At 39.7% G+C, this 18,602-nt stretch overlaps 1 protein-coding gene across 1 annotated transcript in view; it reads left to right on the plus strand.

The window, feature by feature from the left end:
- Positions 1-15,112, plus strand: part of LOC128366846 (A disintegrin and metalloproteinase with thrombospondin motifs 16) — a 51,143-nt gene extending 36,031 nt beyond the window's left edge. Inside the window, exons 17-24 of the mRNA XM_053327614.1 lie at positions 53-188; positions 1,642-1,768; positions 11,096-11,300; positions 12,489-12,683; positions 12,798-12,854; positions 12,995-13,210; positions 13,382-13,529; positions 13,770-15,112. Of these exons, the coding sequence (XP_053183589.1) occupies positions 53-188; positions 1,642-1,768; positions 11,096-11,300; positions 12,489-12,683; positions 12,798-12,854; positions 12,995-13,210; positions 13,382-13,529; positions 13,770-13,885 (1,200 nt within the window). The 3' untranslated portion in view covers positions 13,886-15,112. The remainder of the gene's footprint in view (positions 1-52; positions 189-1,641; positions 1,769-11,095; positions 11,301-12,488; positions 12,684-12,797; positions 12,855-12,994; positions 13,211-13,381; positions 13,530-13,769) is intronic.
- Positions 15,113-18,602: the final 3,490 nt, after the last annotated feature.

Genomic DNA, 18,602 nt, shown 5'->3' on the forward strand with positions numbered 1-18,602 from the left:
TACTTTACCGTTTTTCATCTCATAATTCTCACCTTATTCTTTCTCTTTGTAGATATTGTTGCAGGGCTGGAACCCAGGTGTACGTTGGGAATACACTCTGAAGAAAACTGATGAGAGAAAGATTCACATCAAACATAATTACACATGGGCAATCGTACGCTCCCAGTGCTCAGCAACTTGTGCCAGAGGTAAATGCAAACGTGAATGACAACAAAAAATCTCAGCATTTTATCACAGTACACTGGTGCAAAACAATGAAAAGGAAATAATTCTGAAGTCTATTGCAATGATGAAAAAGAAAAAATCACCTTTAATCTTCAATCTGGGCCAAGCCATAGATTACATAGATCAGTGGACAAGCATCTAAAGCTCCGTCCAGCCTCTGTGATCTATAATAAGGCTTTTAGCTGCAGGTTAAATGGAGAGGGGAGGGGAGCGTTCCCATCATTACTGCAAGGACATTAGGTGCTCTTGTTTGAGACTGCTGGGACTTCTCCTTGTTCTACTGGAGATCTGCTATTACGTGCACGCACACAAGCAAGCAGGCACACACATGCATGGCTTCCACCACTGGCCTTTGTCCCACCAGAGGCACACACACACACACACACGCAGAGACAGCTGTAATGACCGGGGCAGTCCTTGGCAGGGTGATTTGAAGCCGGAGGTCAGTGCACAAAAGTGTATATGTGCGCACAAGAGTGTGTGTGTTTTTATTCATACACATTTCTCCTTTGTAAATGCTTGCATGTGTGTGGATGTGTTTGTTTGTGTGTGTGTGTGTGTGTGTGTGTGTGTGTGTGTGTGTGTGTGTGTGTGTTTGTGTGTGTTTGTGTGTGTGTGTTTTTGCCTTGATGAGTGTGAACAAAGCCCTCAGTGTAGAGTTCCTATTGATTGACCCTGCAGGTTAAAGTTCCCCACCCTGGTCTGTTGTGGTCCACCCTAACCACCTCCACCTCTTTGTGTCCTGATTGTAGGCCGTGATGGGTTGGGGGGGTTGGGGAGGGTAGGGGGGTCTTTGCTTTATTAAAGAGTGTGACTGACTAACTGGCCTGTAAGAGTTGAGATGTGGAGACTGACCTTGCCTAAGGCCAAATACCTGTCAGAGATCTGTGAACCTGGGATTCAAGTTTCACATATATCAAACAACACTGTCAGTTTGTGTCAGAACTTAGCCACGCAATATCGGGGCAATTAAAGATGATTATTAGTCTAGTATTATAATTATTATTATTAAGTAAAAGATAAGTAGTGTTAGGGTTAGGGTTAGGGTTAGGGTTATGATTAGATATTTTCTTTGAGGTATGTTAAGAACTATAAGTTATATTATGTGCAAACATTTGATAGCATCCTGAGAAGCAGCATGACATGAACTGCTCTTTATTTGTATGTTGGAAGGGGCCAAATAACATTTTTTCAAGCTGCTGTTTCCAATGTCAAGAATGAGCCCTTGAGCTTAATAACACAGGTGTTTTTATACATCTCCATAACTAATTCAACCATCATGTATAAATATGCTGTTGCCTGCAGTTTTGTGTTACTGTCATTTTATAGCAGCCAAGTGGCAGACACGATAGAAAAACAGTGATACTCTCCATTTATTTTGTTGTGCCTCATCTTTACGCAATATCACCCATGCAGGCCAGATGAACACCAAGTCAGCGTGCTACAAAGACTTGAGAGTGCAGGTGAATACATCGTACTGCAATCCAAGATCCAGACCAGTTACTGGACTGATGCCCTGCAACACACAACCATGTCCTGCCAGGTCAGTCCCTGTAATGTTTTATATGTCAAATGTTTTTTGATACGATAGGTTCTGTTTTGGTTGAAATGACTTAATACGACCAAACTATGACAACTCATTCAACAGAAATCACAGTATTGTCCATTTGTGGCTTCTAAAAGCGCTCTATTTTTTAACTGCACTCTCAATCTGGAGGTTATTGAATAAATTACATTTGAGCTGTGCAGACATGTCTTCATTTTTTCCTGATACGTGTTTTTGGATGGAAAAAGACTGAATATTTGGTCCTTCTAGACTTGCTCACCTTTTCAGTTAACATACTCTGGAAGTGCTATATGCGACGTGACAGCCAAAAAACATGTTGGCTGTCACAACTCAATATACATGTTCATGTTGGAAACTTAAAAAAGGGCAAGATTACCATCCAGGTAGGTTGATCTAGCTATTCTGACTCAGCATGCTAGTGAAGAGGTTATCTTGCAGTCATCTCAATGGCATAGTGTTTTTACTGGCAACATGCTGGCTTTTGTCTACCTACTATCTGTCTTTCTCTCTCTCTTTTCTGACTGTGTCTTTACCATTTGGGGTTTCAGTCCTTTGTCTACTTAACTTCTGTCCTTTTAACCTTCCTCCTCCCTCACGCCTCCTCACCGCCATGTGTTATTGGCCTACAACACCTACACATCTGTTCTGCAATTTCTTGACATGCAGTGTCAAAAAGAGCTGTTTATTGGTTGAGTCAACTCTTCCAAACTTCCCACACTATCTACTCATATTAAAGCGAATGGAGGGTGTCAGGCAGCGCTGACTATATTCTCCACCCTTTCCCAGCCCAGTAAAGCACCTGTTCTATGATGACACTATTTTCCTCTCATGTAATGAAAAGGAACTTACATTTTTGGCCAAATCCTGCGCGTGAGACAGGGAGAAGAAGGGGAAGTTCCACTGGATATTCTGTTTGTGTCTTCATCCAGTTCAGCATGATACTTCACCAACTGTCAGGGTTGGTTAGCTGCTGTGTTTGTTTAACACAGCAGGCCAAGGACTTGTAAACCTCGTCACATGTAGTCTCACTGTGGGACCCAAGCTCATAACAAATCACTAGTTCTCTGGCTTTATCAAGATTCACCAGAGACATCATTTTTGGATGTGTAGTCAGTGCTGTATGTGAAATGTACTGCTAGCTTAATTGGTGGGACATGTTGGTTAATTTCCAAACTATAGTGAGCCTCAGAACACATTTTCCCACAAGGGTGCACCAGAAACAGGACCTATATTAATGTGCAATTGGACACAAGAGAGTATGGAATATTATCTTGTGTTGAAGTTCAACGGGAACTGTTTCGATGTTGTTTAATGTCACTGCTGTCACCTGGAGTGCCATTAACATTTCCCTGTGGTGTATGACAATGCCAGACAGAGAGAAATTGGGATTTAGACCCACTAATGGTTCTGTGGTTTCAGGGTGTGGTTCAGTGGGATCTTGGCTCAGCTGACTTGGTTCGGTCACTGTCAAACCAGGCTGAGGCTGAGAATCAAAGCTCAGTCAACGAGGTTTGATGCTGCGGACATCCTAGGGAGTGGTGCACTCATTGCAAAGACACACACTCACACACACACACACAGGGGAAATGTCCCTCCCTTGTCTGTGCTGCTCTGGACAGTCTCATGAAGGGTAAATCTCTGGCCAGAGAACAAATCATTGAGAGACACTTGGAAACCAGTTGTAAAGAGGAAGGAACTTTAGGTTTTGTTGATGATGATCATGCTTCATCTTTTTAAAAGCCATATGAATGTATAGGACACTGAAAGACATTTACACGGCAGTATAAAAGAGATATTTTATATTAAGAATTAAATGAAAAGTTGTGTAGGTGTTTAGAGCACAGTATTTACACCAGGTGTACCAAAGTTAAATCTGTGACGTGACCAATCGAGATGGATTGTGTCATCTCTATCTGCTGCTGAGGTATGATTGCATTTCATGCAAGTGTAGTTAGACAAAAAATTTCTAAGATATCGTGCTGACCTGATTACTTTGGGCGGTAATTCCTGCGGGAGAAGGAGGTACTGCAGGATAGATACAGAGTATAGTAGATTCCTGTCTCTCAAGGAATAACAAGTGCATTTATCTGGAGCCTTTTGACAGCTGCTGTCGAGGCGTCAATTCCTATGTGCCTCTATTCTGAGTACACTCTTAGCAATGGTCTGAAATATCAGCCAGATTCTTGCAAACGAAGTAGACACTGCTGACAAGTTGCCTTGATTTATGAGCAGACAAGGGTTTAGCTGAGACACTGACCTCATTGTGGTCAGTGTTGCATGTGAAGGTCCAGAAAAAATGATGTTGTTGAATGCATAAATAAGACTTTGACCCCTGCATGCACAACAGTTTTGTTATGTTGCAGCCAAACCTAGCCTTTTGAAATATTTCAAGAACTCTCGTTATCGCTTGATAGTAAAGGGCCATGCCAGAATCAGGCACAATAAGTCCCTGTTGCATCCTTTGTTCCTGAACATAAGTGCCCTTGATGTTGAGCAATTTTATAAGAATATTTCCCAAATAACTGAAATCTAATATAGTTAAACCATGCAAGAATCATATCCAATGACAACAGGTGCAGCAGAGAAAGAATATTATCTGTTGAGACATTCAATGATGCAGGTGTTGTTGTACTTGCAACATAGTTTTTGTGCTCGTACAGATAAGTTTAGGTATACAAAGAATGATTGACCATCAGCTGCTGCCTGGCAAACGCACACACACACACGCATGCACACACACACACACACACACACACACACACACACACACACACACACACACACACACACACACACACACACACACACACACACACACAAACAAACACACACAGGACATAGGATGAAGACAGGGTAGCTCATCAGAGGAAGTGTGGGGGTGTCTGGTTACTTTTCAACTCCTTCCCACCCAAACGCTCTCACCCTCTCATCAAGGCTCCCATCGGACAATTTTCAGTGTCCCTGCTGCACCCCACCCCAAAAACACTTCAGTGAGTCTAAGACTGCAGAAAAATCTTCAAATAAAGATGCGTTCATTTGCAGATGTATTCCCAGTCCAAGTGTCTCCCTTCATGTCTCTTTTTCTACATGGTTTTCTTCAATCGCTCCTCTTTTGCATCTGAAGTCATCCCTCTCCTAATCTGCATTCCCAGCACCTGCTCAAAAACCTGCTGTATCACAAAAATGTTCTCAAGGATACGATACCACACGGGACAACAATATTATGTAATCAGTACTGAAATCATGGAATCCCAATTACATTACCATTTATCTCATGTTTTATAGTAACCAACAGCTGTTTAAAAGGGGATTTTTCCTCGGCAGCAGTGTGAGTGCCTGAATATTTCCTTCATGCTCAGTCTGTGTATGTCTCCGTTTTGGAACAGGTATCCTAGGAAAATCCTGCATGATGACCACAGAGCTGTCTCATATTCACTGACAGCAAAAAAATATAAAGTCATCAGAAAAAGGGGGACACGTCTTCCACAGCTTTGTTAGACATTTTATGTAGTAATGGCATGTTTGTGGTTCATGTGTCATCATGTATAGTAATAGGCTGTGTAGTATGTAGTCATTCCTGCTTTCTTTTCAGTGTTATATGCAAGAATAATTGGTGCTGTGAACACGACCCACTTATGCCAGTATGACAAATGATTCCCACCCGCATGTGTGAAGACTGCCTGTACTCATAGAGTTGTGAGGCACTTTGGATCAAAGAGTCAACTAAATGTTATGTTAGGATGGCTACCACTACATTATTAACTGTAAGCTTTAATGTGGGAATTGCTTTTACTAAAAAAACAATCAAAGCTCGATAAAGACTGACAGAATATTAATAAACCCCAAGCTACACCACCAACTGTAAGCTCACAAGATGACACAAGTGCTGTAAAATATTACTTTATAGGAATAAATATATCAGCTCTATGTGAGTAAGGGTCAGAAAGAATAACCAATCTGTTATACTTATGTTGACAGTTATGACACAAACAGACCACATGAATTAAGAAACAAGTGCAGAAAGGGATTCCTACTGATGTTAAAAGAAATTAAAAAAAAATAAATATTAAATATAGTTCTGGCATTCCTCAGTAGATGGAGATGTTCAGTTGTCATAGAGATGATTTAGCTGTCATCATGTGATTAGTACTGAACGAAAAATGGTGGTAGCAACTTTGTTTTTTCACATTTTCATGCTTTATCTTTTTTTAAATGCATCAGTTTTTTATGCACTCTATTTTTGCAGAAGATATTTTGATCTATCAAACACAGGTGTAAATGCATTGCTTTGTATTAATTATCATAACTGAGCCAGCGTTAATGTCATTACTTCCTGCTATGAAAAGTCAAAACATCTGATGTGAATCTGATGGGTTTTTGGAAGATTCAGTTCATCAAGATTTACAGGATTTATTTATTTTTTTGCCTCCAAAGACAGAGAGAACCGTTGGGTTACATAAAATTAAAAGACTAGAATTCTAGTAGGATTATTGAAAGTTTATATTTTAAAATAGCTTTAATAAGCACTTTAATACGCACTATGTTGAAACATGAGTCATTGAAGGTTATCAGATATGTATCTAAATTATCATCATTTAACATAATACCATATACTGAACCTGTACTGTAAACCAAATTCATGTTTCATATTAAGTTTCTTTGAAAAGATTACAGATAAAAATGTTATTATGCACCGCTGGGTGAATGGATTATAGTGAAGTCAGGAAACTAAAAGTTCTCTGTCAGAGAGAAGAGAAGAGAAGAGAAGAGAAGAGAAGAGAAGAGAAGAGAAGAGAAGAGAAGAGAAGAGAAGAGAAGAGATATAAAAAGAAGAGGTTTAGCCAAACAATTTAACCTTTATCTAGACATTTACAGAGTGTGAATGTACTGTCATTATCTATTAACCAGACACAGTGACGTTTAATTTCCATAGGATTCAGTCAGTAACTGCTTACTCATCTCTCAGGATACTGTAGGTACAACAACAGATGTTACATTTTCCAATACTTCCCTGCAGACACACACAAACACACACACACACACACACACACACACACACACACACACACACACACACACACACACACACACACACACACACACACACACACACACACACACACACACACACACACACACACCACTTGTCTTCTACAGCGGCTGTTTTGTAAGGAGCATGGCCTTTCTCTGTGCCCTCTTTCTTACCCATAGTTTGTAAGAAATTCTGTCTGTCTTCTGTCTGTCTCACAGTCTCTGCCTGCTTCCCCCTCTCACTCTTAGACACATACACACATGCAGAGAGTCAGAGGCATAGGTGAGGCCTTTGAGGTCAATAGTGAGACTCATCTGCCCCACATTTGACATAGCAGCAGCAGACATGGTTGTAAGACCTCCAGTGCGGTGTCCATTACCTGGGTGGCTTTGGGCTTGGCTGTAAACATAACCCTAATGGCCTGGACACTTTGATGTGAATCTTTTTTTTTTCCTCTGTGACCCCTCACCACACGTACACACACACGTACACACTCGTACACATACACACACACACACACAGTCTGATACCACCACGCAACCATCCAAGGATAGCTGTCATTCAAACTCAGTTGTGCTCAAGTTGCAGCAGTCCAAATCTCTCAGCAGGGATTTGTGAGGCTGTGGTTTTATAACAAACACACGCTGTCTGTGTCTCCTCATCTGTCTCTCTGTCTGTATCTGTTTAAAGTCATAAATATGTTCAAACTCACTTTCTCTTTCTCATGTATACCAACACAGCAACTCCCATGATCCCTTGTGGTTTACACTCCATACTGATATTTTTTTCCCTCTCTCTCTCTCTCTCTCTCTCTCCCTCTCTCTCTCTCTCTCTCTATCTCTCGCTCTCTCTATCTCTATCTCTCACCTTCTCCCTCCACTCACAAAGCTAGACACCACATGAGCATTAACTCACTAATGGATTTGTGTGTTTACACAGAGATGAGGAAGTAGTGATAATAGTGGCTGTAAAGTAATCTCACAACTGTTTACACTCATCTCTTTGGCCTATCACCTTCATTATCTACAGCTGGTGCTGATTAAGTGTGCCTGTGTGCATGTTCATGTGTGTTTGATGTGTCTTTGGATCCACCAGGTATTTGCAAGACACTTACAAGACTATACTGCTGTTTACATGTTTTGTTTGTTATTCATGAATAAGTGACAGATTTTGAGTGTTATGTGAAGGTCTTTGGGAACTGCTGTCATTTATAAATTTGTAAAAAAAAAAAAGAAAAAAATAATTAGCTGAAAAAATTATTAATTGTTGGGAAAAGTAAGAAGACATCAAAAAGTAATCATTAAGTTATTTGTAAAAACATATTTTAACAAATGATGAAATAATTATTGCTAATGTAATACCTCTTACCAAGCAATACCAATTAATTGCACACTTATTGTCAGTGGAAAATTATAATGCTATGGTGGAGTTACATTTTCCTTTTCAAATTTACATGATCATTTTAATGTAGTCACCTATAGGCTTTCATATCTTACCTCAAGGCTACATTTCCATGCATTTAAATTGGAGTTATTTGCAGTAGATCTCAGATTTCATATTAAATGTTCATAACATGCATGCAATATTGTTTGATTGCATTGCAGTGTTCAGATTGCTGGTGATAACATTCATTTGTGCATCCTGCTATATTGGAGTTCTATTTCATTATTTATCCATTGCAGCTGGTTTCAGTTTGACATTTGTCAAATACTGAACAATTTTCGGTCAAACCAAACTGAACCATGTTGTTCCAGTGTGTGTGTGTGTGTGTGTATATGTTTCTTCACTAAGCATCTGGACAAGTTTTTCAAAGTGCATCAATTTCTTACAGTTTGTGGGCATAAACTGTCAGCAGAGACAAAACATGTGCTGGACTGACCACAACATGTACACTAAGACTAGACTAGCACGCTGTGGTCATCAGTCCATCTCTGAAGGGTCATACTATTCTGAGGCCCTGCAGTTATTTAATTTTGCTGTGTGTGCATCCAGTAAGTTGGACCAAAGAGGGATTACATCATGGAAAAAGGTTTCTGATGCCCTGCTCACATTTAGAGCATGATATCATTCTGCCTCACGGTGTAGGCATACACTGATATAAGCAGAGAAACACCCACACACTGACATATAAACGTGAAAGTTCAAACACACAAGCATGGAGATTCGCACACAGTGTCACACCCATAAACACTGGTCAGAGGTTATTTAATGCCCCTGGTGAGCATCTAGACAGTGTCGTTTAGACCACAGAGGCTATATGACACTCTGTCCACAGGATATCTGATCCCCTGTGCTCCTGTTCAGAGAGTGTGATGCTTTACTTACTCATCATCCTGCTACACTTAAAGATAACAGCCTAGGCAAAGATCACAAGGTGGTCTAAAATTTGATATGGCTTTAATCAGTTTATTGTGCCAATGAGCATGCCAGTAGAGTCACTAAGGTGAAAATTAATACTGTCGGCATTAAAGTTTATTCGTACCATATTATTATACTTACCACATTAAAAACATTTAAGTTATATGACTATATTTTCCTCCTCTCTGCAGAAACTGTGCAAAATGTAACTAAGTGATGTAACAGAGCCAAAAAAAGATGTAATTAAATATAGCAATATGTATACTGTAGCAAGTAGGTAAATGTTCTGATATAGCAAATCTAAGATATCAGATAACTAGTGTATTACATCATAGAAATCCTGTACAGTTTAAGTTGTGGAATAATTACGAGGAAATACGAATTAAGAAATAGAAGATATATTGAGTTACCCCTTGAGGTCAATAATGCGTAAGCACAACGTGTCCAAATATGTTTCAGCTCTTAAAAGACTTGATGTGGCTCTAAAAATTGCAGTGACTTTAGTTGGTCCTCTGCTTGCATTTATTTATGTATTTAACGACACCATGAAGGTTTAGCTCCTATCTTTGTGCCAAAGGCTAATAAATGTGTCAGCAGATCGACTGTGTTATATGTACATATGTTGATCACTTGGTTAGAAGTTTAAAATAAACAGCTGAATAAAAATTTTCATCTCTGCATATCCTCCATCCTCCCTCAAAACATCCCTTGATGATATTATAGTGTGTATCTTCCTCCTGACAAGCCATAAGAGCAGATGGAATTTCTCCCTTGTGTTTATTTAGATTCAATAGTGCATGTATAATGCCCTTTAGAGCTATACTTCTCATCTCCCTTTATACAACATTCCAAGCAAGTGATGCACCAAATGACTACAAATAAAGTTTAGACTGTTAATATACACAGCTATGTGTGCTGACAGCTACATTTCGGGTTGTTTGGGGTAGATCTTAAGAGGCTGGGTGGGTAGATTGGGTGACTTTTTGCAGAGGAGTATATGAGCCGCCTGCACCTTGAGTTTAGGGTCACTTGGGATAAATGCAACAAGGCTTTGCAGCAGAGAGAAGAAATAGGAGGCTAAAGGATTAGCAACTTAGACATACCATCTGCAGGGTGCAGTGTTGAAAAAAATGCACCAAAAATAACATAAACTGTATCGTCCTAAACTAAAATTGTGTGTCTAAGATGCGTTCACACTAAGGATGCTTGATATATATCTTTAACAGCCACATTTTTTATGATTGCCAAAATATTTGTTAAGAGTGTACACTATAAATGGAGATAATTATGAAAGCAGCATGTGGTGGTGTTTAGTTTTAGTAGGGATGTGGGGCTACTTTAGGCGAGTAGGGGGTTTAAAATTGTGCAGTGAGGTTTAAGTTACAGTTTAAAAGCCTGGTGTTTCAGTTGTTCTGACTTGCTCTGAAGCCAGTCAGCCATGAACAAATGTTTAACACCCTATAGAGTTAGGCCTAAAGGCAACACTGCAGATGCTGTCAGATGTCAGTGATATATGACAGCTGGGCTTCATACTGTAATAGTGTAAAAGTTGTGGATATTACTGTTTTCATCTGAATATATAATATTTTAGACATATTACTGTTAGTATTACTTGTTTCTCTGTAAATAAGGATTTTTTTGGAGGAACTTAATGTTTGAAACACCAAAGAAGAGTCATTTATAGGACATTAGTTCTGGATTTGGATTTCTGGGTTTTTAGTTTAAAACATGTGAGAACATAAGCTGCAGAGATTACTGCAGTGCCACTGGAGAAGAGAAGATGCTTCCAAGGGGGTCTTCTATCATTGTACAGTTATCATGTTGTCATTTGTGAATTCCCGCAGGCCTGTCTGCATAAGTGATTGAGTTGCTGTGCTTGTTGACTCAGCGGGCTCTCTTGTGTGTTGTCCCAGCTGGTCTGTAGGGGAATGGGGGGGGTGCAGCCGGAGCTGTGGAGGAGGGGAGCAGACGCGGCAGGTCCAGTGTGTCCAGAGAACCAGTCAGACCAACGTAGACGCCCTGGCTGACTCTCACTGTGCCCAGCCCACCCCAGCCAGGAGGCAGACCTGCAACACACACAGCTGTCCACCAGTTTGGACCACTGGGCCGTGGTCACAGGTAAGCATGTACTATTCAACTTTGGTACAAGAATGAGAGTTTTCAATGTCCGTACACTGATTTATGTGAGTAAAGGCACACTAGTATAGTACAACATTTTACTTCAAAGCTGCACACTCGACATTTAGTTTAAAGAGCTCTACATGCTGTTAAGTGAACACTTGCCTCAATGGCTTCACCACATTTTATGACCGTGATCTCAGTAGCTTTAAACTATGAATGTGCCCACTGAGACCTTTTATGTTTTGTTCTCTGTCCAATCCCTATACAGTATGTGTGGTGCTTTGTCTCACTGTTAAACTTTTTTTCAAACTCCCATTTTACCCCTAATATCCCTAACTACCTGCCACAAATGGTGTCCAGTTTACTTCCTCTCTGCTACACTGTGGCACAATATAATGAGTCAGTCTACTGGTGCCTTCACCTTACTGCCCCCTGCTTCTTGGATGGAGTTGAACTCTTTTTAAGATTTTGATTAACGCTGTGCCATAAAATGTGTGCATAAGATCAGAATGCGTATAGAGGAAATTGTCAGAATACCTCAGAGGAATTATTAAGGAAGCAAAGCACAATAAGTCACTGTGTGGAGAGTGTGAATATATGGTAGCCATGGTGAAATACTTTCAGTGAACTTGACACAAGTTGACTTTTTAAGATCTTTGGTCTGTGACATTTCCTTCTATGCCTAATTTAAAAAGTAATTTAAAAACTACTATATGGAGTATGTGTTGATAAATACTGACTTTCGATGAAAAAAGGAGACAGGAGCTAAGTGAAATGAAAAAAAAAATACAGCTAATATTCATTTATGATACTGCACTGTTCTGTTGTATAATGATAAAATCCTTCCAAGGACGCCTTGCCAACTTTAATTCCAAGAAAACTCTAAATGTTAGACACTGCTGTTATAAAAATGTTCACAAATGTGCCTCACCATTTGCCTCATGGCGAAAAATACAGGAAATAGAAGATACAGCATTCTTTTTGCCATTGGTGAGGATTCATATAGTGACTCAGTAGAGATTCAATTTATGTACTAAAGTCTCTTTCTTCTTTGCATGTTTCCTCCTTACATTTTTGGAAGTATCTTTTGTAAATAATATCGTACCTGAAATAGAGAAAGTTGTAGCCTAAATCATCAGATATACAGATATAAAATATCATCATTATCATCTTTCTATTTGGCAGTGTTCTCGAAAGTGTGGCAATGGCTTAAAGAAGAGGACAGTGCTGTGTACAAGAACCAACCCAGGTGCCCAGACACACACACTGACAGACAGTTTGTGCTCAGGCCTGCCAAAACCTGCCAGTCAAGAATCCTGCTTCATCAAACGCTGTCAGAAACAACGCAAAGTCCAGTGGTTTGTCTCCACGTGGCAAGAGGTAAATCCAGAGTGATTGTGAGGAGTTGTAAAGCAGCATGTGAAATGTATTGTCTTTCAACATCAAGTTCTTTCTTAATTTCTCCTCTGTTCCTTTGCTCCTTTGTTCTCCCAGTGCTCAGTAACGTGTGGCCGGGGCTATCAGGCTCGTTTCATCAAGTGTGCAGAAAAGGTATGTTCTAAATGTGATGCGTTTAGCCAGATTTATCAAGTTAGTAACTAATTAAATGTGACAGACCCTTCTTTTTCTTGAGTGTGTCATGTTATGAGGTGGCACTGGTAGCTTATCTTTTTACTTTTTTCCTAATCAAGGACTCTGCAGGAAAATACAGAGAGCTTGCTGCCAAAAAGTGCCACCATGTCCCCAAGCCTATAGTGGAGCTCCAGAGGCCCTGCATCCTGGCTGAGTGTCCTGTCCGCACTACCCCACCAGTCCACCGATGGAGCACACATCAACGTACTCACCCACCTCAACCCCTCCCTCAACCTCCACCACGACCTGAATGGCACACATCTCCTTGGTCTCAGGTAAATGAACATAGAGCTTGAATGCAATAGGAAACCATACAAAGAGCACTTTTTTTGTGAATTTATCAACACTTGGAGATTATCAGGAAAGGGATGTCTTCAATGTGTTATACCTAGTGCATGCTAGCTATACTATCCCTCATCAAGAGCTTGTTTCTTTGCCCTGCACAGTGTACAGTGACGTGTGGAGGAGGAGTGCAGGCCAGGACAGTCCAGTGTCTTGCCCAGGGAAAACCCTTTTCCGGCTGTGCTCTCCATCTAAAACCCTCAATGTCCCAGGCATGCAACACCAACTTCTGCCCACAGCCTGAGAAGAAAGGTACTGAAAGTCTTACATAATGCAGTGCTACTTTGATGCTTATAAACAAAATAAAACTTGTAATTTTCTTGTAATCTGTAGTCTGAACGGAGTTATCTTAAATGAAATTCAAGATTGAAATACTGAAAGACTTTTTCATTTATCTAAATGGGAGCTGAAGCTGATCTTATGCATTATTATTCACAAAAACTGAAGTAGGTTAAACAAGTTCATAAATCATTTCTTTCATGTTTTCAACAGACCTGGCATGTAGAGATTACTTCAACTGGTGTTACCTGGTGCCCCAGCATGGAGTCTGCAACCACAAGTTCTATGGCAAGCAGTGCTGCCAGTCCTGTTCGAATTCAAACCTATAATTGTACAAAATGACTCCATCTGCAACATAGACAGAAAGGTAGTTAGACAAAAGACTATATTTGACGTCCATGCTTGACAAGACAGTGTTTTTGCTTTAAGCGTGTGGCGAGCACTGAAAAACAAAGGACATTTCAATGGAAGTGCAAGAGAGTTGCAGTGCCGTTTCCTCTCCCCGCGATGCAGGACATCTGGATACAAGAACTTGATTCTGACAGCACTACACAGGAATGTGATCAGGAGAGTACAAATAAAGGAGAGAATGATGAGGAGGAACTCGCAAAATGGGAATCTTGATTAAAGTGAATAGGACTGACATGTCCAGAAGAAACTGAAAACCTGAAAAATCCCAGCTTTGTTTATATATGGTATGTAACTGAACAGATCTGTACCCAGGACACCCAACAGCTCCCAGTCAACTACAGGCCAACAATGGCAGGCCAACAAAGAGCGGTTGACAGGTTTTCCAGAACTGCCACGCAACAACACGCAATACAGCCTTGTCTGCACTGCAATTCTTGATCAATTGGAAATATGGGGTTTGATAATGAAAAGGGATGTTACAACGAAGCAAGTAAGAAAATATCATTTTACTCTAAGGCTTGAAGAAAACAGACTGGAAATAATCAAAATGAACTTCCACAATAGCTGAATGAAAGCAGGATGCTCTGTGCTGTCATATAAAAGAAAAAGCTTCATTCATCTTACATGAGAGAACTATCATGAGATGGGTCAAAGCTATGTGAGCTGACTTTCATACTCAGCGGTGCTACAACGTTGTCTTTTGTCACCAAGCAATGTGAAATTGTCAAGTTTCAAGAAAGAGCAAATGAATTGTGTGACCCATGTACAGTATTGTTTTGTTTTATTTATTGGCTTTACAATACAGCGTTGCTGGAAGACTGTATTAATAAGCAGTATAAATGTGTCCTTTTATTACTCTGCCCTAAGCCCATTACCTTATATTTTGTATCATGTTTCATAAGATTTCATGCTGACAAACTGCACCTTTTGTATTCAAAACAGTTATTTTTGAAGAAAAATTCAGTGATGTAAAAAAAATGTAATTCAGCCACATCAACGACGATTGAAACATTAAAAAAACTATGAGCATGTTTTTTGAATTGTCACTGCTACCCTGTTAAAATGTGTGTTCAAATCCTGCAGTAATACAAAAGGTAGTCATGAATTGCATGCATTGATTATAGGACAAAATAATACATTACATATTGGTTATGGTTTAAAAACACTGACAGATGATTTTTTTTTGTACAATGTAAATGAAATAATAAAAATAAATGTGCTATGTCAGCAAAGTCAGCTGCAACAGGAGTTTGGATTTCATTCTTTTCAGCTGTCACTCTGAGTGAATTTGATATCACCAGCCGAGTGAGAAACTTTCAAAGTCTAAATGTACTCTTGCAAAGGAGAAAAGGATTCAGGAAGGCAACTTGATCCTTTTTTTGGCTGAAGTCTTCAATTGGGCATGGTGTTGTCACATGTCCTGGAAAAGGATTTCTCTTCAACAAACATATTAATAACATCATCATCATCGTTACATGACAGCTGTAAAGTCGAGCGTCCCCTATGTTTACCTTCCTTTACATGCTTTAAGATGGCAGGACACTAGGCAGGGTTCCTCACTTCCTGTCATCTAAGTCAAAATCCTCCAACGATAGTGTTTTCCTACCATAAACCCTTTCTTTGGAATAAATGATTTGGAATTTGTCCATCATTTGTATTTTTTTTCTTTGTGACTACAAGAAGCTTTAAGATTTAACTACCTCTAAGTTCACCTCAGGCCTGGCCAGTTGCTAGTTTACTAGATACTTGGTAGCTCTTTTTAGCTCTGTTTTTAACTAAACATTGATGGAAATATATGGCTCTTCATCAGCTTAATGCTCCAGTCTATTCACCAGCCAGTTGCTAACTCTGTTTGCCATGGGCAGGTAGCATACAGTAGGTAGAGCAAGACAATTACTTGGTACAACTCAGAACAAGGTTGATGAGAGCTGTGAGACTGAATCAAAACAGTACAGCTGCAGCCAGTAAAACTGAAATGTACTGAAACTGAATGTGCTGAGAACACTAAAATACTCCACAAAGCTGAGGGGAAAGGCAGGGTCTGTTCCAGCAGCACCTTTCACTTTAATATAAATATATCAGATAGTGCAGCTTCAAGTTTAGAAGATGCAGTGTTCATCCAGCAATTATGATGCACTTATATGGTTTCTCGCTGTGTCTATATCCATCTAACACTGCTCTGTCTGTCATGCACCAGACCCCACCTCATGTCCATCAGTGTTCTTAGGGAAGTATTTACTGCAGTATTTGAGGAATACAAGTAAACTTTACTTGTTTACTATGATAACAAACACTTTTTTCTATTTACTCTTAAGTTTAGTATATTAGACTGAACATCTTCAACAAGTATTTTGAAATCTCATGAACTGTGTAGTTAATTTTTAGGATTTCAAGGTTTTTAGTGTCTTTCCAACACATGCACATGTAAAGGAACGATATTAAGATTGCTCAGGTCCCAGTGCGATAAGTTATAATTTAAAAAATTAGTAAACAACACGTTACAATTGTGCATGTATAACATAAATATTGAAAAATGGTATATAATAATGAATGCTATAATAACTAAAAGTATGAATCTTAAAGAAAAAAAAAACTAAAGTACTTAAATGCTCCAGCACCACACTGCAGACTAGAATTACATGTCACAGTATAGCCTGGTGAAACTCAAAGGAATGACTATTTGGTGTTCATCCTGTAGCCTGAAACTCTAGTCTTCAGTCTTCAGTGGAGTGAAGCACATAAGCCAGCGCCCTGGCTAACAGTAATGCCAATATGGTATTAGCCATTTCAACACCTATGACATACTGTGTCTGGGCTTTGCTCTTTAATCATTTCTCAACAAGTCAAGGAGACACAGATGCCCAAAACAAGATCACCATTGTCATAATCCCTGGGGCACAGAGCTACAGCCTGTGGGAGGGAGTGTGAGGGAAGAGAGAATCAGGGTGTGAGAGGACAGGAGAGAAACAGAGTAGAGAGAGGAAAAGGGAGGAGTGAGGGCATCTATGTATTTGGTGCTGTCATACAAAAATGCTGTGAGAAAAGGAAGGAGTGAGCCAGAGGGAGTGTTGGGTATAAAGAAAAAAAGGAGGGTTTCCTTCTTGTCAACCATGTCTCTGTAGTTGATATACAGTTGGTCAGCTGTGGGCACTGCATTACTGTGTGTGTGTGTGTGTGTGTGTGTGTGTGTGTGTGGTGTGTGTGTGTGTGTGCTCTGTTGTGTTTGTGTCAGTGTGTGCAAAAACTATTTTAGCGAATAAATGTAGGCCAGAGAAGACATTTTTTGTGTCTCAAGACATTCAGTGACACAAAACTGTTTTATTAATCAATGCCAGTCTGCTGACAAAAGCAACAACAATGACACACACAGAGTCAGATTACTCTAACCCACCCAAGTTTCTGGAATGTACTGTCATCAGCCACTTTGCATCCCAGTCAACTCCAAACTCAATATTGTGCACAAGGGAGGAAAGTTTTAGTATTACTGTTCAAAGATCAACATCTTTATTTCAATAATTAGGCCGGTCTGATAATATTTCATTGATTTCATTAGTGATTTTTTCTTTGACTTTGATTTGACAGGAAATTTCCACGTCATCTTCTACAATTTCCATCTGTAGTTTAACAAAGAAAAGAAGAAGAGAAAATCCAGCCCAAAAAATAGGAAGGGGATTATGAGGATAAAGCTTTTTTTGTTTATGCAATCATAGTGAACAGACAAAGGCTTCCTGTGGATAGCAGGAGATGATCGAAACAAATCTGGCAACATCCAAAGTGTTACCTAACTCATGTCAAGTAACAGAGGAGATGATCTGTCAGAGACAGACAGACAGACAGGAAGAGAGAAAGCATGCACAACACCCCTTTTCCACTTTAAAGAAACTATGCTATCTCTGACTGCATCTGTTTGGGGAGAATTGGCTTTTTAGCCCAGAGGCAATACTCAGAAGGTTCATCTGAAGTTACAGGGTTATTATCTTCCCATCAGGATGCATCTACAGCAATCCCAGCACCTTTAGATGCTTCCTCTCTGCTATTGGAATTACCAGACTGGAGGAAACCTGTTGCCACAGTAATAAGGAGTATTGTGGAGCACAACAAACTGGGACATGCATCTCCAAAGTGCATCTCCATTTACTTCAAACGTTGTTGTTGTTGTTTTTTTATTCGGGTAGAGAATGGTGTATAAAGTGTCAGTTTGAAAATGAATTTCCAATAAATTATTTTACTTATGGGTTATGGGTTTACTAAATAGTTTTTAAATAGTGCTTATGAGCAATCACAAAACTATGTCTTTGGTACAGTGACAGTTGAGTTGAGGGTAAAGACCAACTCAAACAAGACCGTAATAATGAGGGTCTGCATAGTTATTTCCTGCTGGGAGTGCATACACTCAAACTTAATTTTTTTCCCTTTCTTTTCTTTTTTGACCATTCAAATGTTTGCATGTCTAATGGTGAACCCAGTGCAAAGACACTACTTCAGCCAATCATTCTTGTACTCTGACAGAATAGATACACAGGATGTGTTAGAGTGTGTCAGACAGAGGAAGATAAAGAGAGATTGATTGATTGATGGATAGAGAGATTGATTGATTGACTGACATTGATTGGGAGGGAGAGAGAGAGAGAGAGA

This window comes from Scomber japonicus, chromosome 10, assembly GCF_027409825.1.
Source record: "Scomber japonicus isolate fScoJap1 chromosome 10, fScoJap1.pri, whole genome shotgun sequence".
Classification (NCBI taxonomy): domain Eukaryota; kingdom Metazoa; phylum Chordata; class Actinopteri; order Scombriformes; family Scombridae; genus Scomber; species Scomber japonicus.